Raw genomic sequence first — 22,390 nt, 5'->3', positions numbered from 1 at the left:
GAATAATGGACTTCTGAGTAGTGCAAAGGGCTAGATACCAATTATTTCTCAGGAAGTTAATTTAATTAAAAGCCTAGATTAACTTCTGTTATATACTTTATTACATAGTCATTGCATGCATATCTCAGTTAATCTTTTTGTATAAAGATCTTACACTTCTTGAGAAAAAAAAAGGAGTGTGATTGCTCAATTTATATATAATAAGAATATGGTTAGTTTTGTAGACATTGCCAAACTGTCTTTCAAAGTGGCTGTACCATTTTGCATTCCCAAAAAGCGATGTATGATTGTTCCCATTGCTCTACATCCTTATCAGTATTTGGTGTTATTAGTGTTCCAGATTTTGGCCATTCTAATAGGTGTGTAGTGATATTTCATTGTTGTTTTAATTTGCATTTCCCTAATGACATGATATGGAGCATCTTTCCATATGCTTATTTGCCATCTGTATGTTGTTGTGGGCTGTTGTTTTTTTTGTTTTGTTTTTCTGTTTGTTTTGTTTTGTTTTTTTTATGCTGGGGAGATACTCTAAGGTTTCTGGCCTACTTTTTTTTTTTTAATAGAGTTGTTTGTTTTCTTATTGTTGACATTTAAGAATTTTTCATAAGTGTTTTGTCAAACACTTATTAAAATATATTTTATTGATGTTTTTCAGAGAGGAAGTTAGAGAAGAGAGAGGAATAGAGAGAAACATCAGTGAGAGAGAATCATCGATCAGCTGCCTCTTGCACACCCTCTACTGGGGTTGTGCCCACAACCAAGGTACATACCCTTGACCAGAATCGAACCTGGGACCTTTCAGTCCACAGGCCGATGCTCTATCCACTGAGCCGGTTTCGGCTTGTCAAACTGGTTTCGGCTTGTCAAACACTTTTTATGCATCTATTGACATGTCAGTTAATCTTTATAACAATTTTCTTATAACTGATATTGCCATATTCATTTTATAGATGGGGAAACTAAGGTTCAGCACTGATGTAGCCTTCCAATAGTTCCCTAATTTCTGGTGGAATCAGGATTAAATCTACAATTGTTTGACCTGTTCTATAATAGGCTGCCTCCCAGAACTAACTGTCAACCCTTACTTTTTTAGCTATGAACTATTAGGAAAAGTAGATTCTCTCATCATGCATCTCAATATACTAAACAACCTACCAATATTAAGCTATGTACTTCCTTGAAATATGGATGATTTTTATTATTCATGAATTCTGTATTTGTGAATTTGCCTACTTGCTAAAACTTACTTATGATGTCAAAATCAATATTTAAGGCGATTTTATGAACATTCACAGACATATAAAGGGTAGCAAAAATCTTCCAAAGTACATATTCCGAGGTGAGGTCAAAGAAGAGAATACTGTACTCTGCCTTCTTATTCCAGTTCTCTTACCATAAACAAGAATCCTATTTGTGGTCTACTTAATGCCAAGTTGTGTTTATTGTTGTTGTTGTTTGCATTTTGTGCTTTTGGTTGTTATTTCACTCTTTATATGGCCCCAAAGAGCAATGCTGAAGTGCTACCTAGTGTTTCTAAGTGCCAGAAGGCTGTGATGTGCCTTATGGAGGAAATACCTGTGCTAGGTAAATTTCATCGAATCATGAGTTGTAGTGCTGCTGGCCATGAATTCGATGTTAGTGACTTAATAATATACATTTAAAAAGGTGTCTTTCAACAAAAACACACATAAAACAAAATTACAAATTGATCAGTTGATGAAAATACTGTGTCCAAAGGCTCAAAGAAGCCTAACCCTGTATTGTCCCTAGGATCAATGGTTGAGTATCTGCGGATTTAGTGTTTGTAGAGACTTCATAAAACATAACTAACGTGAACCACAAAAGTCAACTGTATATGTGTTTACTGTTCTTTGTGTGTATTTATAGAAGTGGACTACTTGCCCTTGAATTAAAGTTCCACTGTTGTATAATTTTATTGGTTGTGCTAAATTTTCTTCAGGGATTCACCCACTTTCTGTAAATCACTGAATTAATTTCCTATGGATGTTATAACCAATTATCATGAGTTTAATAGCTTAAAATACACAACTTTATCCTCTCACAGTTCTAGAAGTCAGAAGTTTCGAAATGAGTTTTATGGGGCTAAAATCAAGGTGATGTCAGACTTGTCTTTCTTCAATAGGCTCTAAGCCTTAAGGGAAAATCTATTTCCTTGCCTTTTTCAACTTCTAGAAGCTGCCCATGGTCCCTAATTCATAGCCCTGCATCAGTCTGACCCCCATTTCCATCTTCATATCTAATCTCTGACTCTCCTGCCTCCCTCTTCCACTTACAGGGACACATGTTATTGAGGATGTCTGTTTGTAACACTATCAATTATTTGCTTCCCCAACCAAAGTCACTTAAGCATAAAGTAAAAGACATTTTTCTTTGCATCTTGGAAGAATCGCTGATTAGATCCACCTTGGGGGTGGGGTGTAGCACAACACTCTGTTACTTATGATGATTTCACTGTTGTCTTTTTATTTCGATTTCTAGCCCCTAGAACCAGGTCAAACCATCTGTATGTCTCGAGAAGAGTTTATGCAGAGGATGACGGAGATTGTTGGCTGGGGCACCAAGGAGGACTATGGGAAGCTCTTTGACAAAGTGGATGTGGCCCAAGATGGCTTCATTAACTGGGACAAGCTGACTTCCTTTATGCTCTTAACACTTTATGAAAATGATGAACGAGCAAAGGCGACTTCGGTTCCCCAGTGGAAAGACCTTAAACTCCTACCAGGGAAACACAAGGACACCATTCAAAAAGTCATTTTCTTAAAGACCTCAAGCCGTTATCTGACCATCAGCAAGGAAGGCTTATTAGGGATCTGGGGAGAGAATTTAAAGCTGCAAGAGTCATTTCCCATCACTTCAGACGCCACCAAGCTTAAACACCTGTGGGTGACAAGCCTGGTTTCTTTGGAGAATGTAAACAAGGTACAAAGTCTTTATCCATAAATTTATTGCTTGTATAAGGGGACACATGGTGGGACAGGGTTCCAGATCAATACCAAGTGTTACACCAGCAGCGACAGAGCGCTGCATTACTCTTTTGTGCCTCTAACCTGACCTGGAGGGAACATAAGTAGAGCCGAGGGAGCTACTCTGTATTCCAAGCTGTTCTCTTTGTGTGCCTTTAAATGACTTGGCTGAGGATTCAGTTGCTTGGCTTTGTCTCCACTGTGGCCATGCTGTATTAGATGCAGAACTGAGAGGCTATACAATGCATGGCACAGCTGAGTGCAATTACCGGGAACTGCTTGTCTCATTTTGATGATTTTGACCACTGTACTAATCAGTTTCTTAATTCTGGTGTGTTGGGTCCACTCAGTCCAAATATCAAGTAACATACTGAAAAGACAATCATTTTGTGAGAGGATGCAGCTTAAATAATTTATGTTCTTAGTATTTTATATTAAATAGATGGTAAACTTCATTTAAAAAATTTTAAATTCACACATGAGCATGAATAATAGTATTGAGAACCAATATTCATCTTTAACCATTTTCTAATTCACATGCAATCTTATTTCATCTATACCTCCCCTCTTTGAAATCCAAGACATTCAATCATTTAATCTGTAAATATTTGATATTTTTAAAATGTGTCTGTTTTTAGTATAACCATGACACCATTATACATTGAATATAAATAGCAATAATTCATTAATATAATTAAATATCCAGTCATGTACATATTTTCTTTGTGTGTGTGTGTGTGTGTGTGTGTATGTGTGTGTGTGTGTTTAAGTTGCCAGAATGTGACTGTTTATTGAAGGACAAAGGGAACTGTGAAAACTAAAATAGATTTTAATGAATAAATAACATCAGAGGGACATAGTTAATATTGTGTCTTTGGAGAAAGTAGTTTAATCACTCCTAAACCTATGATTTCACATCAAGAATATATCTTATGTTTCATTGATAGTTTTAGAGAATAAACTATATTTTCCCACTGTAGGTATTTTGTATTATGTAAAACATAATAAATTGCTGTATATTTTAAAAATTTATATGAATTATATTATATTCTATCAACTCTTTGAACAGAACATAAAATTATAGACCTGGCCAGATAGCTCAGTTGGTTAGAAGATTGTCCTGAACAACTCTAAGGTTGTGGAATTGATCCCTGGTCAGGGTACAATGCACCAATCAACCAATAAATGCATAAACATGTGGAACAACGAATCTCTCTCTCTCAACAATCAATACATTTTTAAAATTGCTTAAGAATCAATATAAAATTACATAGTATGCATGCAACTCTTCATACAGCACAGTCGTTCTTTCTTTCTTTCTTTCTTTCTTTCTTTCTTTCTTTCTTTCTTTCTTTCTTTCTTTATTTATTTTTGCCCTTCTTAATTTTTTTTAAAATTTCTTTATTGATTAAGGTATTACATATGTGTCCTTATTGTTTGACAGTTAGTTTTAAACAAGATTCAAATAAATTTCAAACATTGTGAATAGTTGCTATGCCTCTTTTGTTCTACATATTTTCTCCTCTGTGTGGTTTGGTATTATGATAATACTAGAGGCCTGATGAAAGAAATTCATGCATGGGGTGGGGGCTGTCCCTCAGCCCAGCCTGCACTCTCTCCAATCTGGGACCTGCTTAGAAGACGTCAGACTGCCAATTTAGAGAACTGGATCTAAACCGGCAATGGGACATCACTCTCGCAATTCGGGACTGCTGGCTCCTAACCACTCGCCTGCCTACCTGCCTGATTGCCCTAACCATTCTGCCTGATCATCCCTTAAGTGCTCTCCTGCCAGCCTAATTGACATCTAACTGCTCCCCTGCCAGCATGATAATCTCCAACTGCCCACCCCTGCCAGCCTGATTGCCCCCATTGTCCTTCCCCTGTGGGGCTGGGGGAACTGGGGAACTCTGGCTGGATGAGGTGGGACTGAAGAGACTGGGGGATTGAGACTGGATGAGGTTGGATGCTGTGGGAACTGGGTGAGGTGGGGCTGAGGGGACTGGGGGACTGAGGCTGAATGAGGATGAGCTGAGGGGACAAGGGGACTGAAACTGGATGAGACAGGGCTGAGGGGACTGGGTACCACCATCTTGTGGCTGTGGGCACCACCATCTTGTGAGGGCATGACAGTCAATTAGCATATTCCCTTTTTATTAGATAGGATTGGTTTCATAAAATGATTTCAGAAGTGTTTATTCCACATCTATTTTTGGGGGAAGAGATTTAGAAGGACTAGTGTTGATTCTGTCAAACGTTTGTGGAATTTATTAGTGAATCATCTGGGACTAGAATTTTTTTGATTACTAATTTAGTCTTTTATTGTGTATCTGCTGAGTTTTTTTTATGCCTTTGGAGTTAGTTTAGGTAATTTTTGTATTTCTATGAATCTGTTCATTTAATTGAAGTTATTTGTTGCCATATAATTGTTCATGGTATTTCCTCCTCCTCCTCCTCCTCCTCCTCCTCCTCCTCCTCCTCCTCCTCCTCTTCCTCCTTCTCCTTCTCTTCTTCTTCTTCAATACTTACCCCAGGATATTTTTTCCATTTTTTTAATAAGTTTTTATTGTTCATATTATTACAAATGTTCCTTCCCCCCCCCCCCCCCACCATTGCTCTCCTCCACCAGGTTCCCACCCCACCCTCTGCCCTTTCCCCACTCCCCATTGTCCTCATCCATAGGTGTACAGTTTATGTTCAGTCTCTTCCCACAGCCCCCCTCCCCTTTTCCCCAAGAATTGTCAGTTCACTCCACTTCCATACCTCTGATTCTATTATATTCAACAGTTAATATTGTTCATCAAATATTTTGTTATGTATTTGTTGTTCATAATTTTTATCTTTATTTACTTTCTCTTCTGAAAGAACCCCCTTCAGCAATTCATATAATTCTGGTTTGGTGGTGATGAACTCCTTTGGCTTTTTTTTATTAGTGAAGCTCTTTATCTGACCTTCGATTCTGAGTGATAGCTTTGCTGAATAGATTATCTTTGGCTGTAGGTTCTTACTATTCATCACCTTGAATATTTCTTGCCATTCCCGTCTGGCCTGCATGGTTTCTGTTGAGAAGTCTGCTGATAATTGTATAGGTGCTTCTTTATAGGTAACTACCTTCTTTGCTCTTGCTGCCTTTAATATTCTCTCTTTGTCTTTTGCTCTTGGAATTTTAATTATGATGTGTCTTGGTGTGGTCCTCTTTGGATTCCTTTTGTTTGGAGTTCTGTGTGCTTCCTGGACTTGTAAGTCTAATTCTTTCACCAGGTGGGGGAAGTTTTCTGTCACTATTTCTTTCAGTATGTTTTCGATATCTTGCTCTTTCTCATCTTCTGGGACCCCATAATTCTGATGTTAGTTCTCTTGAAGTTATCCCAGAGGTTTCTTACATTATCTTCAATTTTCTGGATTCTCTTGCCTTCTAGCTTCTGTGGAGGAGTGTCTTCTGGCTCTTTATGTTCCAACTCTTTAACTTGATTCTTGTGATCTTCCATTCTGTTTTTAGGACTCTGTATAATATTTTTTATTTCAGACAATGTATTCTTTATTTCTTGTTGATCCCTTATCATTTCTTGTTGATCCCTTATCATTTCTTGTTGACTCCTTATTAATTCTAGTTGATCTCTTTTCAAACCCTCATAGGTCTTATCCATCTTTTCTAGGAAATTCTTGAAAAACCTTATAAGCGTAGATTTGAACTCTATATCCAGTAGCTTTTTGTCCTCCATTTCTTTCGTTTCTGATCTATTTCATTGTCACATTTCGCAGTTACAGATGGGACGGTATTTCAGGGTGGAGCCTACAGCCTTGGCTTCCGTCAGCCTCGCCCTATGTGGCTACTGCGTCTCAGGGTCCTTCAGTACTCGCTGCAAAACGCCTCTGAGAGATAGGTGCCCTTGATTTTCGCCTGCTGCCAAACAGTCTATGCTCTCCCCCAATGAGCCCGGTATTGGGGTTCAGTTCAGTTGGAAGTGGAATTGAAGGTGGCGTTCAGAGCAGACTGGAGCCCCAGTCTCCTTCCTGCCAGGGCAATCCCGCGGCACAGCCAACCATCTTTTATCTGTGCGCAATGTGCGCGCTGCCGGGACCTCCTTTCGCTGCTCCCAGGGGTTCTGCCTTACAGCCCAGCTCCCTATGGATGAGCTCTGGGTCCCCGGGGTCTGGCCTAGAATTGGGGTTCAGAGCAGTCAGAACTGGGGCCCAACACAGTCGGAGTTTTATCTCCTTCCCGCTAGGGAACACCAGCCAGGCACTTGGCCTCCCTCCTCTCTGGCTCCGTCCTCTCCGCGTGCCACGTGTCTCTGTACATTGGGCTTTTACAGCTCCTCCGTGCTTCCTTCTGGTTTTCTCCTTGCTTCTCGTTATAGAATTTCCAGTCAGTCGACTTTCCTGTAGTTCTGGGTAATGTCCATTTTATATTTTAGTTGTATTTTATTGAAATTGTTGTGTGCGGCTGCAGCTAGGTGTTTACCTGGGCACAGCCATCTTGGATCCTCTATCCACATCCATTTTTTTTTTTTTTTTTTTTTTTTTTAGAGAGAGAGTGGAAGAGAGAGGAAAAGACAGAGAGAAATATAAATGTGAGAGAAACACATTGATTGGTTGTCTCCTGCATGCACCCTGACCAGGGTCTGGGCCAGGGAGGAACCTGCAACCCAACCAAAGTATGTGCCCTTGAACAGAATCGAACCTGGGATGCTTCAGTCAGCAGGCCGATGCTCTATCCACCGAACCAAACTGGTTAGGGCCATGGTATCATCTTATAAGCCTTTCTTTTATTTCTATAAAGTTGATAGTAATATCCATTCTCTTATTTATGATTTAGTAATGTGTATCTTTTCTCTTACTTCTTGGGTTAGTTTAGATAAGCTTTGTCAACTTTATTGAAAAATTTGTTTGCTCTTTTAAAAATAGATTTTAGGATATTATCTGGCTTAGGAAGGTTTCTTACCAGGTTTTTATCTATTGAGTTTTGTGACAGCTTCTGCTTGCTTTGTAAAACATGGTTTGTGAAGTTTCTGTTATGACTGTGTGAACCTGTAGCTCTTTGTGTCTTTGTTTTGTTATTAATCATGTTCCCATGGATTGAAGTTGGTGAGTGTATAAAGTAAGAATAAAGAAAGAATGTTCAAATAACTTCAAAGGCAAGTATTTTTTCTTGATTACTGTCCAAAGTTAGAATAAAACACATTTGTGCCACTATGCAATACTTGTGTAATGCTCTTAAGAACCCTTAGGGAATGATGTCTGATTTGGTGCTAAGATTTGCATATCTGCTTTGCATATTGATTTCACTAAATCCATCAGACATGCTTTCTGACTTTCTACATTTTTTCTTTAGATAGCAGTGGCTTTTACAAGTAAAGAGATTTGTTTTTATGATCTGCTGTCCAAAGAACAATTTCCTTGTCAATATAAACTCCAAGGCCTGAAAGGAACACCAATTTGCATGGATTATTGGTATGACCCTCTTGATGCCAATGAATCAATTCTGTCTTTTGGGGACATAACTGGAAAGGTAAGCAAGGGAACAATAATATTAACACTATCTATTTAATTATCAAACAGTAGCTAAATATAGAAATAGAATACAATGAGTGTGACCTTCTAATTGAACTACATTATAGATTATAAGACCACACATGATGGACATAGAAAAAAATGGATTAGGTCATGACACTTTATCTTCTTTATTTTATTTTAAAGTTTATTTATTGATTGATTTGAGAGAGAGAGAGAAACATCTATCAGTTGCTTTCCTCCTAAGGCCAGACCAGGGATTAAACTTGCAACCTAGGTTTGTATTCTGACTAAGAATGGAACCTGCCACCTTTTGATGTATCGGATGACACTCCAACTAACAGCCACTCCAGCCAGGGCCTCTCTTCTTGCTTATAACAAATAATCTCCATTGTGGGTTTTCTTGGCTATGTATAATCTCAATTTTCATATTTAGATTCTATTTTCTTTTTTTTCACCATAGGATGCTTATAATCTTAAAATAAATATTTTTATTGATTTCAGAGGGGGAGAGAAAAATAAAAACATCAGTAATAAGAGAGAATCATTAATCGGCTGCCTCCTGCATGCTCCACACTGGGGATCAAGCCCACAACCTGGACATGTGCCCCAACCAGGAATCAATGTCCAACCATTAAGCAATTCTTACAGTCTTTTAGAGACCAATATTAATAAACATTTAATATCAAATGACTAAAGTTATCTCTCATAACTCTTTCAAATTTCTTATTCTGATTTTTGTTCATAAGGTTTCAGACTTCTCAGTACAAACTTCCTGGAAAGTAATCATTTCCTCTACATTTAACAAAAGATAGATGTATTAGAGAGGGCAGCACAGAACATGGAGGCATTGATGTCTGTCTTTTTATCAAATTCCACCCGATCTCTATAAAATTATTATCTACTGAATGACACTAGAATATTGCTGTGAACGCTTAAGTAGTCTAATTTGAATAATTTACTTTTGTAATTGTCAAAGATTTTTATTCTTACTGTTATTAATGATGAGTGTATCATAAAAGCAAATGAACCGCCCTTGGTAATTGCCTTATTAACATTGTAGTTGTTCTGTCTTTTAATATAACTGCTTGCATCTTTTAAATAATATTGAAGAGCTTCCTATTAATTCAGTATCAATTTTTTTTAATGTTAAAGAATGTAGATTTTTCTTGCAACAATTTCTCTGCCCATGTATGTTTCTTTTTCTGTATTTCTCTCAAGGTTCAAGCCATTGTTTTCACGACAGCTTTGATTTCCCTGTTTGAACGTCCCGCTAGTGCATGTGAAAACGAAGAAGCCACCATGACCATTAACTGGGCAGAACTGCTCTCTGGGTATCACAAATGTTGCTATACATTAGAGCACAAACTTCATCGTGGAGAGTGGGTCAGGCAAGGTATTGCATTTCCATAGTAATGAATGACACGATCAACTTCAACTTCTCCGTTTATATTCTTTGATGAAAACGTTTCCTACAAAATGTTCAAGTTTAGAAACCAGTAATTAGTTCTCTGGAGATTTTGTCCTGGACTCTTTGCTATCCCTTGCATACTAGCAGGACGCTTTCTTTCTTTTATGTCCTTCTAAATTATGCCTCATAGAATTAATTCAGGTGAACTGTGAGCTCAAAACATCTCAAGAGAAGGGAGAAAAATGCCACAGAATCCATTTAACTTCTGCTCCACTCTGATCCTAACTGGTCTCATCTAGTCGCTTCAAGATGCTTAATAAAAGGATTTAACAAATTTCCTCAAACCCACTCCTTTGTTTTCTTTATGCTCTCATGGGAAATATATTATATTACTTTGACTGCCTTCAAAATGGAATCTCCTTAATTACCTTTTCTCCTTTTCCCCCCTCTTTTTTGATATAATGACCGAGTTTCTCTGATCTAGAGTACTTAAGTGACATTTCTCTGTGTGATAGGATTAGTTGTAAAAACAGAAACTATGGAAAGCCAGAACTTTCATAAACCTAATCACCAATCAGTTTATCAGTCTCACAATATGCCTATTTTTTACAAAATTTGCATCTGACGGTGATGATCCAGGTGTGCAGTGTCCACTCTAATATGTCCTTGAGTCCAAACACTGAGGACTATGGTAATTTTCTCATTACTAAATAGCTACACTAAATAATACCCACAGAGAGGAGTGGAAACTCACTCTCATTGACTGCATTGTACATCTATTTCTAATTTGCTTTGAAGAATAGACAGTCAAAATGGACCCAACCATTGGTTCTTATGGTAGTTTTACACTTTTTGGGTTTTAGGAGGTTGGTGTTTTTTAATGCATGATCCACAATAATAATATTTCATAGGAAAACCTATAGATCCTGCATTTTTCCTTCAACATAAATTATACCATGTCTTTGGTACCTTCTACCCATCCTTTAATTATGGTAGAATATTAATATCGGGAAAAACAAACGATGTTATTTTATTTTTATTTTTTGGTCATCAACTGTGTGTGACAGGCCATTGAAGCTGCTTTCAAACAAGCATGATATTTTAATACATAAAACAAAGACTAAATAGACTATGAAAATAAAGTCATAGTTCTTTAAATTTACTTATGGTAGGTTTCCTGAAGTTTACTGCATTATTTGAGTCCCAATGACTTTAAATTAATATGGATAATACAGAGAAGTAGCTAATAGAAATCTACTTTTAAAAAGATTGGGGATGTACTAATTGAGCTGTTTAGATGTACTAATGTTTAGATGTACTAATTGAGAACAGGAATAATGTTTAAGTATGTTTAAGTATCACTTTTATGCTCAGGGGAAGAATGTCAAGTTCTCACTATCAACTCTGTCACACTTTCATTTAAACCATTCAAAAAGCAGCCCTGTTGGTGAAGTAAACTGCTCATGAGTATTTGTTAAATTAAAAGACAAACAACTTTTCTCTTGGGCAATGTGAATTCTTTGCTCATCTTGTTTATAATGTATGCTTTCTTATCATCTATAAACAAGAGAACATTGGAACTTAGTTTAGTTTAGTATCAACAGTAGATATTTATGTATAAAACCTGAAGAATCCAACTTTAGAGCTTAACCTCTAAATCATTGCAATTAGGAAATGGTTAAATAAAAGTTTTACATGTGAAAAACAGTAGGGATCTTTGCTACCTAACCTGGATGATGTAATTTCATAGCTTTTGAATTAAAATTCATTGTAACTAAGTTGGATAATCTTTAGAAGAATAGCTGAGAAAATATATTTACTTTGGCCAGTTTATTTAAATTGTAGACTTCATGTGTCAATCAATCAACAACTATTTATCTTTTATGTGCTTTAAAACTGCTTTAGGCATTGAAGACTGTAGAATTAAGAGTAATTATAGGCTTGACTCTTAAAAAACTTAATATATGAGGAGAAAGGAGGAAGCAGAGAGGAGTGAGGGAGGCTGGAGTTGAATATAGGACAATGGACTCCCTAGTCTGCAAGACTTAACTCTCTCAGGAGCAAGTAACCATTGGCTGCTTTCATTTGATATTCTTTTTACCCCAGCAACATGAATTGACAGCATGTACAATTAAGAAAAGAAATACTTGAGCATGCAGGCTAATAATGTTTCACTGAAGCTAAGGAGAGAATATCTGTAAAACGGAAATGTCAAAGGAAAAACCCAGTTTCCTACATAAGAGTACTAGCCTAGTGCTTTAAGATAAGGTTCCGACTTCTTATTTAATGCTTTGAGGGAGAAAATGTTTTCATCTTGTCTGAGGGGTTCTGTGTCGTATTTTTAATGGAAAAATAATTACATCCTGAAATGCTTGCAAAGTACAGAGATTTCAGGCAATAGTGGCAAGATGTAAATGTCTTAAATCTCAGGGAATTTCCCTTTTTTCGATCTCAAGTAATTGCCTTCTCGTGTAGACAGTATCATTGGAAACCACAGAATGGAGGTGCAGCTGTTGAAAGAGTGAACACTCAACAGTCAACAATAAAAACTATCGACTCTTTATTACATTGAACTGTGTTCTGCCACCTTTGTTTGACCATGGCCAGGAGAAGATACAAAACAGTTTGAACTGAGAGCAACATCACTAATTGCTGTGCTAATTAATGGAGCTGTGCCAGGGAATTTAGAATACAGATGCCAGGCTGTTTCTTCAGAGAGCCTTCATAATTGGTAGGGACTAGGCTTGGAATCAGATTTAGTGTCTTGCTTGTGTGTTGTTCCACATGGCTGTGTCTAAATCAGTCCTCTAGACAAAAAGATGGTGCACCACTGAGTTAGCTGGATCACTCGCCTTTCCTGCCAGTCCCCTTGCTGCATTCAAAGTAGTTGAAACCAGTTGCAAGCTGGTTGCCTAGGTTTGAATAAAAAAGTTTCTCCCTGCAGCTGGTCCTATGGCATGTCTGAAGAGGAAGGTCTGCTTGTATCATGAACATAGATCTAATCAGCATTTTGTAAAGTCATTAAATTAATTGGATTATTTAGAAAATTGCTTACCAATGATGCATTAGAAGCACTTTGATTTTTAAAAAAAGAATAGAGTTGTTTTTATCTTTCCTCTTTCAAATAATGGTTGCTTAGAATATAGAGAGCCCTGTGGTGGTCTCAGAGAATGGGATTCCAACTTCAAAATAAGAAATGTAACTGAAAAGAAATTCTCTCAAATAAGAGAACATCAAAGGAAGTTCAAGGCAGGGTGTTTTCCCAAGTCACATGACTCATAAAGTAAAAGCCCAGAGAAGGATAAGAATTCCTGGTTAGACATGGCCCAGTTTTTACCCTGCTTCAGATCTACCTGTTGGCAAATGACACAGAGTGGTTTTGTTCTAGCTCACTCTAAGTGCACCTAATAGCATTACTTACTTAGTTGTTAGGTATAATTTTTCATTTTCAAGTAACTTTCCCCACATTACCTAATTGCTGTTACACAGGGGCATTTTGACACTTGTGAGGACAAGGATTGATGGTAGATTCCTTAAAGTTTTCTAAAAATAACTAAATGGCAGATTGCAGAAAAGCTGAACGTTAGCATCTTAATGGACAGACATTATCAAGTTGTCTTTTTCTCCCTCAAAATATTATCTAACAAAAATTTATTTTTCATGCATTTATTCTAAGTTTCCACATGCGTTTTTATCAGTAAGTATAAGTGCTATGTGGTGTCATTTTGTGTCTTTTAAAGCCTTACGTAAATGTATCATTCTGCTTGCATTTTCCTGCAATTTGTATTACCACATGTTGTGAGATAAATCTGTGTTGATTTAAATGGATTCCTACCAGTATTTCTCAAGTTATAGATTTTTCTATCTTTTATCTAGTTTCCTAGATAAAGGAGCTTCCATTTCTTGCCACTACAAATTATGCTTCTAGAACATTCTTTACGTATTTTCTCATGCACATACATGGAGTCATTTCAGCTCACATGCTTAGGAGTGGACTTGCTATGTTGTGGGTTTGAGTTCATCTACCTTTAATTGCCAGGGCTGCCACATACAGTTATGCACAACTTTGCCATCTGATGCCAGATGGTTCTTCAAACTGGTTGTATCAACTGTAGGCATATGAGATCCTGGTTGTCCATATCCTCACCAACCTTGGAATTGTTAGATGTTTAAATTTTGCCCATCTGATGAGTGTGAAATACATTCATCAACTGTCATTTTAATTTGCATTCTCCTGATTACTTGTGAGAATAAAACATCTGTCATAAGTTTATTGGCCATTTAGAATTCGTCTTCTGTGAATTACCTAACATATTTTTCTATTGAATTATTTTTCTTTTTCTTATTCATTTGTGCTTCTTTTTTTGTCAGTTATCTGTGTTACAAATATTTTCTCTCAGTGTGAAGCATATTTTTCATTTTGTTTTATGGTGTTTTTTTATTTTTTTATGAAAACAAGTTTTTAATTTTAATGCCAAAATAATCAGTCTTTTATAATTTGTGCTTTTTTTGGTGTATTGTCTTTTTAAAAAATCTTTTTTTAAATTTCTCAATTATAGTTAACATATAATATTATATTAGTTTCAGGTGCATACTCCAGTGATTAGACATTATATAACTTGCTAAGTGATCATCCTGATAATTCTCATACCCATCTGATACCATAAATAGTTATTAGAATATTATTAACTATACTAATGACCCAGTGCATGGATTCCTGCACATTGAAAGGAAATTAATTAGAAGGTGGCCAGCAGGCGGGACTGGGTGAGATGAGCCAGACACATCTTGGAGCCAACCTCCTATAGTCCCTCCCTGGTGTCTTCAGAGTGAGCAGGGGTCCCTTTGGAAGGTGGGATCCCTCTGGAAGGTGAGGTCTCTTGGCCTGGCCTGTGGGGATCAAGCTGAAACCGGCATTCCAACACCCCCCAAAAAGTCCTGGAGTGTGAAAGGCATTCTGCAAAGTTCCTGTGGAATGCAAATGCAAGCGTGCAGTAAACTAGATTCAGGGCCCACAGTGCCCCAGCAACAACATAACCCGTGGCTGAAGGTGGAATTGTGCAGCCTGCAAGGAATTGGGCTCCTTCCTCTCCGGTTTTGGGGAGATCACCTGAAAACCAGTCACATAGTGATTGGTCAGACAGTAGGAGGGACACTTAGCATATTAGCTTTTTATATGTATACTAGAGGCCTGATGCATGAAATTCATGCAAGGGGCTCGGCCCTCATAGCCCTGGCTGCTGTCTTGACCTTCGCTGCTCTGGCTGCTTCATGGCTCTACCCCCATCCACTGGTCTTTCTGGAAGGTCGTTCCTTCCACTATCCATTCTAATTAGCATATTAGCTCTTTATTATTAATATATTATACACACACACACAAACACACACACACACTGAGTGACCAGATTATTATGATCTCTGAATGCATAATAATCTGGCCACTCAGTGTATATTCTATGTAATAAAAGGCTAATATGCAAATTGTCTCCTTGACCAGGAATTTGACTAACAGGCAGGCTGGCCAACTGCCCATATCCCTTCCCCCTGGCCAGGCTGGCCTGACCCCACCCATCACAAATTAATGCACTGGGCCTCTAATATATATATTGGTTGTTAGAAAATAGTCATAGGGTTGCTCTACTTTATATATATATTATGAATTCAGAGATCATAATAATCTGGCCACTCAGTGTATATATATCTGGCCATTCAGCAATATATATATATATATATATATTCCCTATGCTGTACTTTACATCCCTATGACCATTCTGTAACAACCAATTTGCACTTATTAATCTCTTCACCTTTTTCACCTATCCCCTCACCCTCCCTCCCATCTGGCAGCTAACAAAATGTTCTCTGTAGCTATGAGCCTATGTTATGTTTTTTAACAGAAATTAATTTTTTTCCTCTACCAATTCCCAAACTCACCAGAATATTAAAAACAAATCATTTATTTTTAATCAGCTCATCCCATTCCCTAGCCTGGTATTTTAAAAACATCATAACCTATCATTTCCTTTTCTATCTTTCAGAAGGAGGAAAACATATTTTATGTATCAGATAATTTAATTTTCAGGAAATGGCTTTACTCTCACCTTTTACTCAGGCATTCTCAGGAGGTATGGCATTCTACAATTTAATCAGAAACAAGTTCTCTCTTGCTTTACAAATACAGTGTGAATTGTTGAGTCTCCAATATATGACACTGCACACAGGCCCATAAATGTCACTTGGTTATCTGCGGATTCAAATCTTAAAGCTATACTTTGAATACCTGAGCAGAATGTACTTCTTTTTATATCCTTGAAACCGAAGATGATACTTGGATATAATGTGGGAACATGTGACAAAGTAATTTTCTGGGTAGAAATAACTTACTTGGATTATACTGTAGTGACATTAGGGAAGTTCATGAATTTGAAGACATACTTGTAGTATTTGGTTTATACTTTAGATCTTGTAATATTGCCTCACTGAGCCAAGTTACAATAACCCTAAGGATTTTCTCTAAACAAAAGGAATGTTTTAAGTGAGGTTGCTTCCTAATGAGAACAATTGTCATCAGATTTTATACTGTTGGCACTTCTAGTAAAGTAGCAATAGTGGAATTAGCAGGTGATCAGGAACTTCTATGCTCCTATAATTAATGGGAATTATCAGTTTATAGGAACTGATCACTTCTGCATCTTCTTCCCTTCCTTCTTTGCTTCCTTCCTTCCTTTTTTGCTTCTTTTTTTCTTTCTTTCTCCCTCTCTTCTTTTCCCTTCTCTTTCTTTTTTTTAGTAGGAAAGACAGTAGATACAAGAAAAGGACAAAGAGAGAACAAAGAGGACATAAAAATATTGCTCCTCGGGAGTAAGTGACAAGATCAGGAAAGAGAAAACTCAAGATAAAGTGGGGGCTTGGTCTGAGATTGAGAGTGTGGGGGACACAACTGTAGTTGGTAATGGAAACAGTCTCAGATCTGCATGCATGTGGCTGTGTGGCTTTGTGGAAAAGAATGATGCAGTAATGCAAAACAGAGCCCACCACCAAAGAAGAGTGGGTTCAATCTCATTTCTACCTCCAATTAGCTGCCTTCCCTTGGGTGAATTGGCTTTGGACTGTCCATTTCCTCATCAGTAATCTACCTGCTGAAGATGATCGAATGATGCCTAGTACAGGGGAGACATGCAATAAACTGTCCTAATAATTATAACAAATAATTTATAGGCTGAGGGAGACTGCATAATGGGAGATAAGAAAGAAATAAACCATCCAGGCTCATTCCAGGCAGAGTAGAGAAGTATGCCATTTTGGTCTTTAGTGGTGCTTCGGGCTTCATGACACACTTTTCGGTGAATTATTCTGTGTGCCTTGTGCTTATGGAGGCAGCTCTGGTTTGGTTCCCCTTCTGAGAGTCTCAGTCCACCTCAGGCCTTCCCTTTTCTTAGACATTGTGCCCAGACATTGATTAGGAGAATCCAGCATCAACGGCCAGTTAAACTCATCTAAAGAAGTCAAAGCTAAAAAAAAAAAAAAAAAAAAAAAAAAAAAAAAAAAAAAAAAAAAAAAAGGGAGCCCAACATCAGAATTGTTAAACACAAGAGTGAACATCAGTAATTGAAGTTTTAAGAATCACTTGAGAAAGCCAGTGAAGTGTTTCAACAATCCACAATTACCTTGTAGCTGGAGGTTCATCACCTGAGTTCCTCAAGTCTGCCATGGTTGGGCTTTGTGAATGAAAGTGGAGAGGTTCCTAAAATCCTGGTGTTTCATACAAAATGTTGTGTGTATATCCACCTTACTGGTGGAGAGGGCATATAGCTTTCATCCCATTTTCAAAGGGACATTTGGCCTCCTAAATTTTAGGAGCTATGAAGTGATTCTCTGGAGTATAAAATAATGCAGTACTCTCTGGAATGTATTCTGGTGTTTGCTACTTAAAGTGTGGTGATGAGCAAGCATCAGCAGTAACAACTCTGGGTTTGATAGAAATGCAAAATCTTAGTCCTACTGAATGACATTCTGCATTTTTACACTGATCTGATCCACAAGTGACTCACATTGAAATTTGAGAAGCTCTGTTCCAGTGGTAGAAGATCATGCCTGCATTCTGAATTTGTACTTTCACTTTGCCAAATGTTTTGTAACATTAAACTCTACCAAAAATCAGAGTCAGAATACTTGGGCTCCAGTGCAGTCTGACAACTATCAGTTGCTGACTGGCCAAATCATTGAACGTGCCTGGGTCTCTATTGCTTCTTCTGTAAAATAAAGTAGATTAGTCCTCTTTCCAGCTTCCCATACATGTGCTTTATCACCACTTCTCATCGATTGAAATGACATCTTCTTCTCAACACTCACCAAATGTCTTCTAAACCCCCCAGCCCATACTGTTTTGTTCTTTTTTGAACTTATACTTTCTGTACCATTCATTGATCAATTTATTAGTTTTTTCCTAGTTTTTGATTTACATCTTTTATCCCAAGCTTTGGAGCATCCAGACTGTGTACTTCTTCTCTTATTAATTTTGTCATAACCCAGAACACATAGCGGATGCCAATAAATCTTTGAAGATTGGATGCCATATTTGGAGAAACATTGAATACTCTCAATCTCATTAATTTATTTTTAAATTGGTCATGTTAAACCATATATTTTACAGTGAGATAAATATGAAGTATGTTAAATTAAGCTATTCACATAATGTAATATAGGCTCTTAAATTAATAAATTCTAGTTGTTATTAACTCAGTAAAAGGATAGAGGAAAAGAAATGTATTGAGTTATCTGGCCTCTCAAAATTTTCTTGCCTCTAGTATATATATATATATATATATATATATATATATATATGCCATGTCTAGCATAAACAACATACAAAACTAATACTGTGGTACTCACTTGGAGAAATAAAAATTAAAAAAAATCTTAAAATGAAAGATGATATAAGACTCCTATGTTAAAGACAAAAGATATGATTACTTACAACATAGCAAGCAACGTTGGCTTCAGCATATTCATGTTAGTTCCCCTTGCTAGCAAGTCCCCCAGCAACAAAGTATGGTCCCAAGTGAATACTTGCACATGCAGTGGGCTGTTAAAAGAAAGATCCTCAAGTTTAGAGAAGCTGAATCTTTTTTACTGAACCTGATGCAGGTCTGCCTTTCATTCCAGAGAAACACAGTATTTTTCTTATTCTAAGTTTGTGTACATTTTGTTGCAAAGAAAGACACCAAATCTACATTTCAAGGTTTTTTTCTAATCAAATGTCTTTGAAAAGATAGGCTGGAACAAAGAAAGTCAGTGATTAGTTTCAAAAGAAGTACAGGAATTCTAGCAATCTATTGAGAATTATTTTCTAGCAGTCTCACTCTTAATTCTATATTATAGAGATCAGGAATATTTCTAAGGGCCATTCTATTAAAACAACATTCCTCAGACTGTGCAAAGTTACAACATCCTTCTTTGTCATAAGGCAGGAATTTGATTTTGAGGTCCAATCAGAAATCCTTCAACTTGGCACAAATCATTGAGCAAAACATATGACATTCATGAGGGCAGCTATGGTTGGAAGTTGGGAAAAGATCTTTGCTTTTGGAGCCTGAGTCTGAAAGAATGGAAAGGTTCTTCTGACCAAAGACTCCTCACTTTCCTTGCTTGGGAAATAGGATTTTGCTCCACATTTTCTGGCACTGGGTCACAAGTAAGGCAGAAATACCCATTTTACCCAAGTCTCTAGCTGTGTTTATGAGTATTCACTGGGAACTGAGTCCTAGCCATCTCACTCTCAAACATTCTAGACCAGGCACAACTTAGATAAACCATGGTTTTGGCATGAGCTGGAACTCTGAGAGAAGCAGATGGCTGTTAAGTTCCTATTTGCCTCAGACCCCGGAGAAAGAACACAGGGATTTGAGCATATATTCCAATTAAAACATTCAAGGTAGCCTTATGTTGGGTAAAAAGTTTAAATGCAGACTTCGTTGTAACTTTCCAATGTAAATTCTTTAATGGGAGGTCAGTGGATGGGTAATCTGAGTTTAATTTTTAACTTTACATAGTAAAATGGTTCTATTTTGCTCATGTCTTGTGAGAAATCAATTAAATGTTATTTTCCTTTTTTTTTTTTTTTTTAAATCAGTTACTTACAATGCCTCTTTAGATGCTATCATTTCCAGCACAACCAACAATACAAACACTGTGGTACTGGCATGGAGAGAAAAATCAAAAAAGCATCTTCAAATGACATCTTTCAACATTGCCCAGGGCATTCATGCTTTTGATTACCACTCTCGGCTCAATTTAATTGGTACGTAAAATAAATTATGATAACTATGAGGGCCTCCTAGATAGTCTGGGTGTCTATTTGTATGCATAAAGCCTCTTCACCTAGTTGCTTTATTGCCAGAGAGACCAACATTTTATTGCCTGAGAAGGGTTGATAATGATGCCTTATGATGCACAGTGTAGAGAATCTGTACTGGGGTGAAAATCGGAGAAAGTGCCCCGATGCTTTAATTAGTGTTTTTATTAGCACGGGCAGGGTAGTAAAGTGATATACAGAAGACAGTTTGTGCAGTGTCTGCTATTCTACCATCATTCTAACACATCCAAAAGCTTAACACCCCCCCCCCCAATACGTCATTTCCTTGCTACCCATTCCCCCATCCACATGCACAACATGAACTTCAAAATGTAGAACATTTTCCTTTTCAGAACACAACCTCTAATGGTTTTTGAAAATATTCAGGTTATCCTAGCTGTAGGTTATTAAAGGAGAGTTTTTCTTTTGATATACAAAAACGTATTTTAGTTGTGGAAATAAAAGCACCACGGGTTTTCAGACATTAACTGTTTAAATATGTAAACATTTGAAAGCTGATAATTTGGTATGTATGATATTAGATCAAATATTATTTAAAAAAGTGAGGCACTATTAAAAAATGAACAGGGTAGTTATAGAGAATGACCATATATGGCCTACAGAAGGAATCATTTTAACCCTCATTCAATATCTATCATTCATATGAAGAATACTGATAGACTTTTGGCTCTATCAATAGGTACTGAGTATCAATTTAGATACTGAGTTCCTACATTTCCAACAATAATAGCTGACAACAATAGTGAAAGATACTCAGAATATGAATTCAGGAATCTGTCAACATTAAACTTTCACGGAGCATTGCTGATTTATTAGAGAATGCTGGAAGGGTTGGTGAATTGACTTTGGAAGGACTCAAATATCAGCCATTTCACTTACTGATTGATTGCTTAGGTCAATACTTTTCTACTGATCACTATTTTGCACCTGGCACAGTGCTGCCAAAATGAGGGTGAATAAGATCAGCTCCAGTTGGCCCTATCTGAGGGCACAACAGAGAATTCTCTTCTGGCTCTTCTGGTTTCTCCATAGACTCACAGGAGCCGCGTGGTCCCTGCTCTTCACGTGCTCCCTGAGTACAGCAAAATTTATATTAAAAAATACCATATTCTCTCAATTAAACAAGTCAAAAGGCTATTTGTGCTTCTTATTTGCCTGCAAATAATCATTTACATGGCAGTGAAAATAATTTATTTCTTTATAGTTTTTTAATTCATTTGGAAACTTTGAATATTGCTTAATTCTTTCTTACTCCTGGGACAGCTAATATGACTATGTCCCTAAGCTGTGTTGCCTGGCAGGTGGAAATGTCAGGACTGAAACGCAGGATTTTGTCCCCACCAGTTTGGGTCACTGGCTGCTTCCTAAATGGTATTGTGTTGACCTTTCACCTCAGGAGTACCCCTTTTCCCTGCTCCCGTGGTTTCAGCTATTTGTATGATAGAGCTCGTGCCCCATGAGCTTGAACCATTGGGCCATGACAAGATTTTCCATCATTTTGAGACTGGCACTTGTCTACAGCTATAAGACATATTCATTTAAAAAAAAAAAAGATGTGGATTATTCATGTTACTAAAAACATTTTTTTTTTCTTTTTGATTCTGATTAGCAACTGCTGGCATTAACAATAAAGTGTGCCTTTGGAACCCCTATGTGGTCTCTAAGCCAGTTGGTGTTCTTTGGGGTCACTCAACCAGTGTCGTAGCTGTCCAATTCTTTGCTGCAAGAAAACAACTTTTCAGCTTCTCCAAAGATAAAGTAAGTAGCATTGTGTATTTTTATAATTCTGCTTCCCCAGTTCTACCCAAATTTATTATTGATCCTAAACTACTCTGAGAGATGGTTTAGATTTTAAAATACACTGACTAACTACTATGTCTTTGAAAATTTATATTTGCAAAATATACTGATATTTATGTAACAATAATCCCAGGTTGTGGAGCAAAGTATAATATTTCATATTTTTTTAACAAAACCATATACTCATGAATTTAATTCATATTATTGAGCTCTTAATAGATCATATCTTGAGAGTTTTGAGAGTTCTCACTAATTCAATGGAAGAAAAACAGAAATGGGGACAAAGAAATGTTACTTTGGTGAGAC

At 37.1% G+C, this 22,390-nt stretch overlaps 1 protein-coding gene across 1 annotated transcript in view; it reads left to right on the top strand.

The window, feature by feature from the left end:
- WDR49 (WD repeat domain 49) overlaps nucleotides 1-22,390 on the top strand; it is a 128,246-nt gene that overhangs the window by 18,454 nt on the left and 87,402 nt on the right. Inside the window, exons 2-6 of the mRNA XM_036447693.2 lie at nucleotides 2,500-2,940; nucleotides 8,320-8,496; nucleotides 9,720-9,894; nucleotides 20,042-20,209; nucleotides 21,894-22,042. Of these exons, the coding sequence (XP_036303586.1) occupies nucleotides 2,500-2,940; nucleotides 8,320-8,496; nucleotides 9,720-9,894; nucleotides 20,042-20,209; nucleotides 21,894-22,042 (1,110 nt within the window). The remainder of the gene's footprint in view (nucleotides 1-2,499; nucleotides 2,941-8,319; nucleotides 8,497-9,719; nucleotides 9,895-20,041; nucleotides 20,210-21,893; nucleotides 22,043-22,390) is intronic.

The sequence above is a fragment of the Pipistrellus kuhlii genome, unplaced genomic scaffold, assembly GCF_014108245.1.
Source record: "Pipistrellus kuhlii isolate mPipKuh1 unplaced genomic scaffold, mPipKuh1.p scaffold_m20_p_2, whole genome shotgun sequence".
NCBI classification, from domain to species: Eukaryota; Metazoa; Chordata; class Mammalia; order Chiroptera; family Vespertilionidae; genus Pipistrellus; species Pipistrellus kuhlii.
The sequence above is the reverse complement of the archived record's forward strand: the minus strand, read 5'-3'. Positions and strand labels throughout refer to the sequence as shown.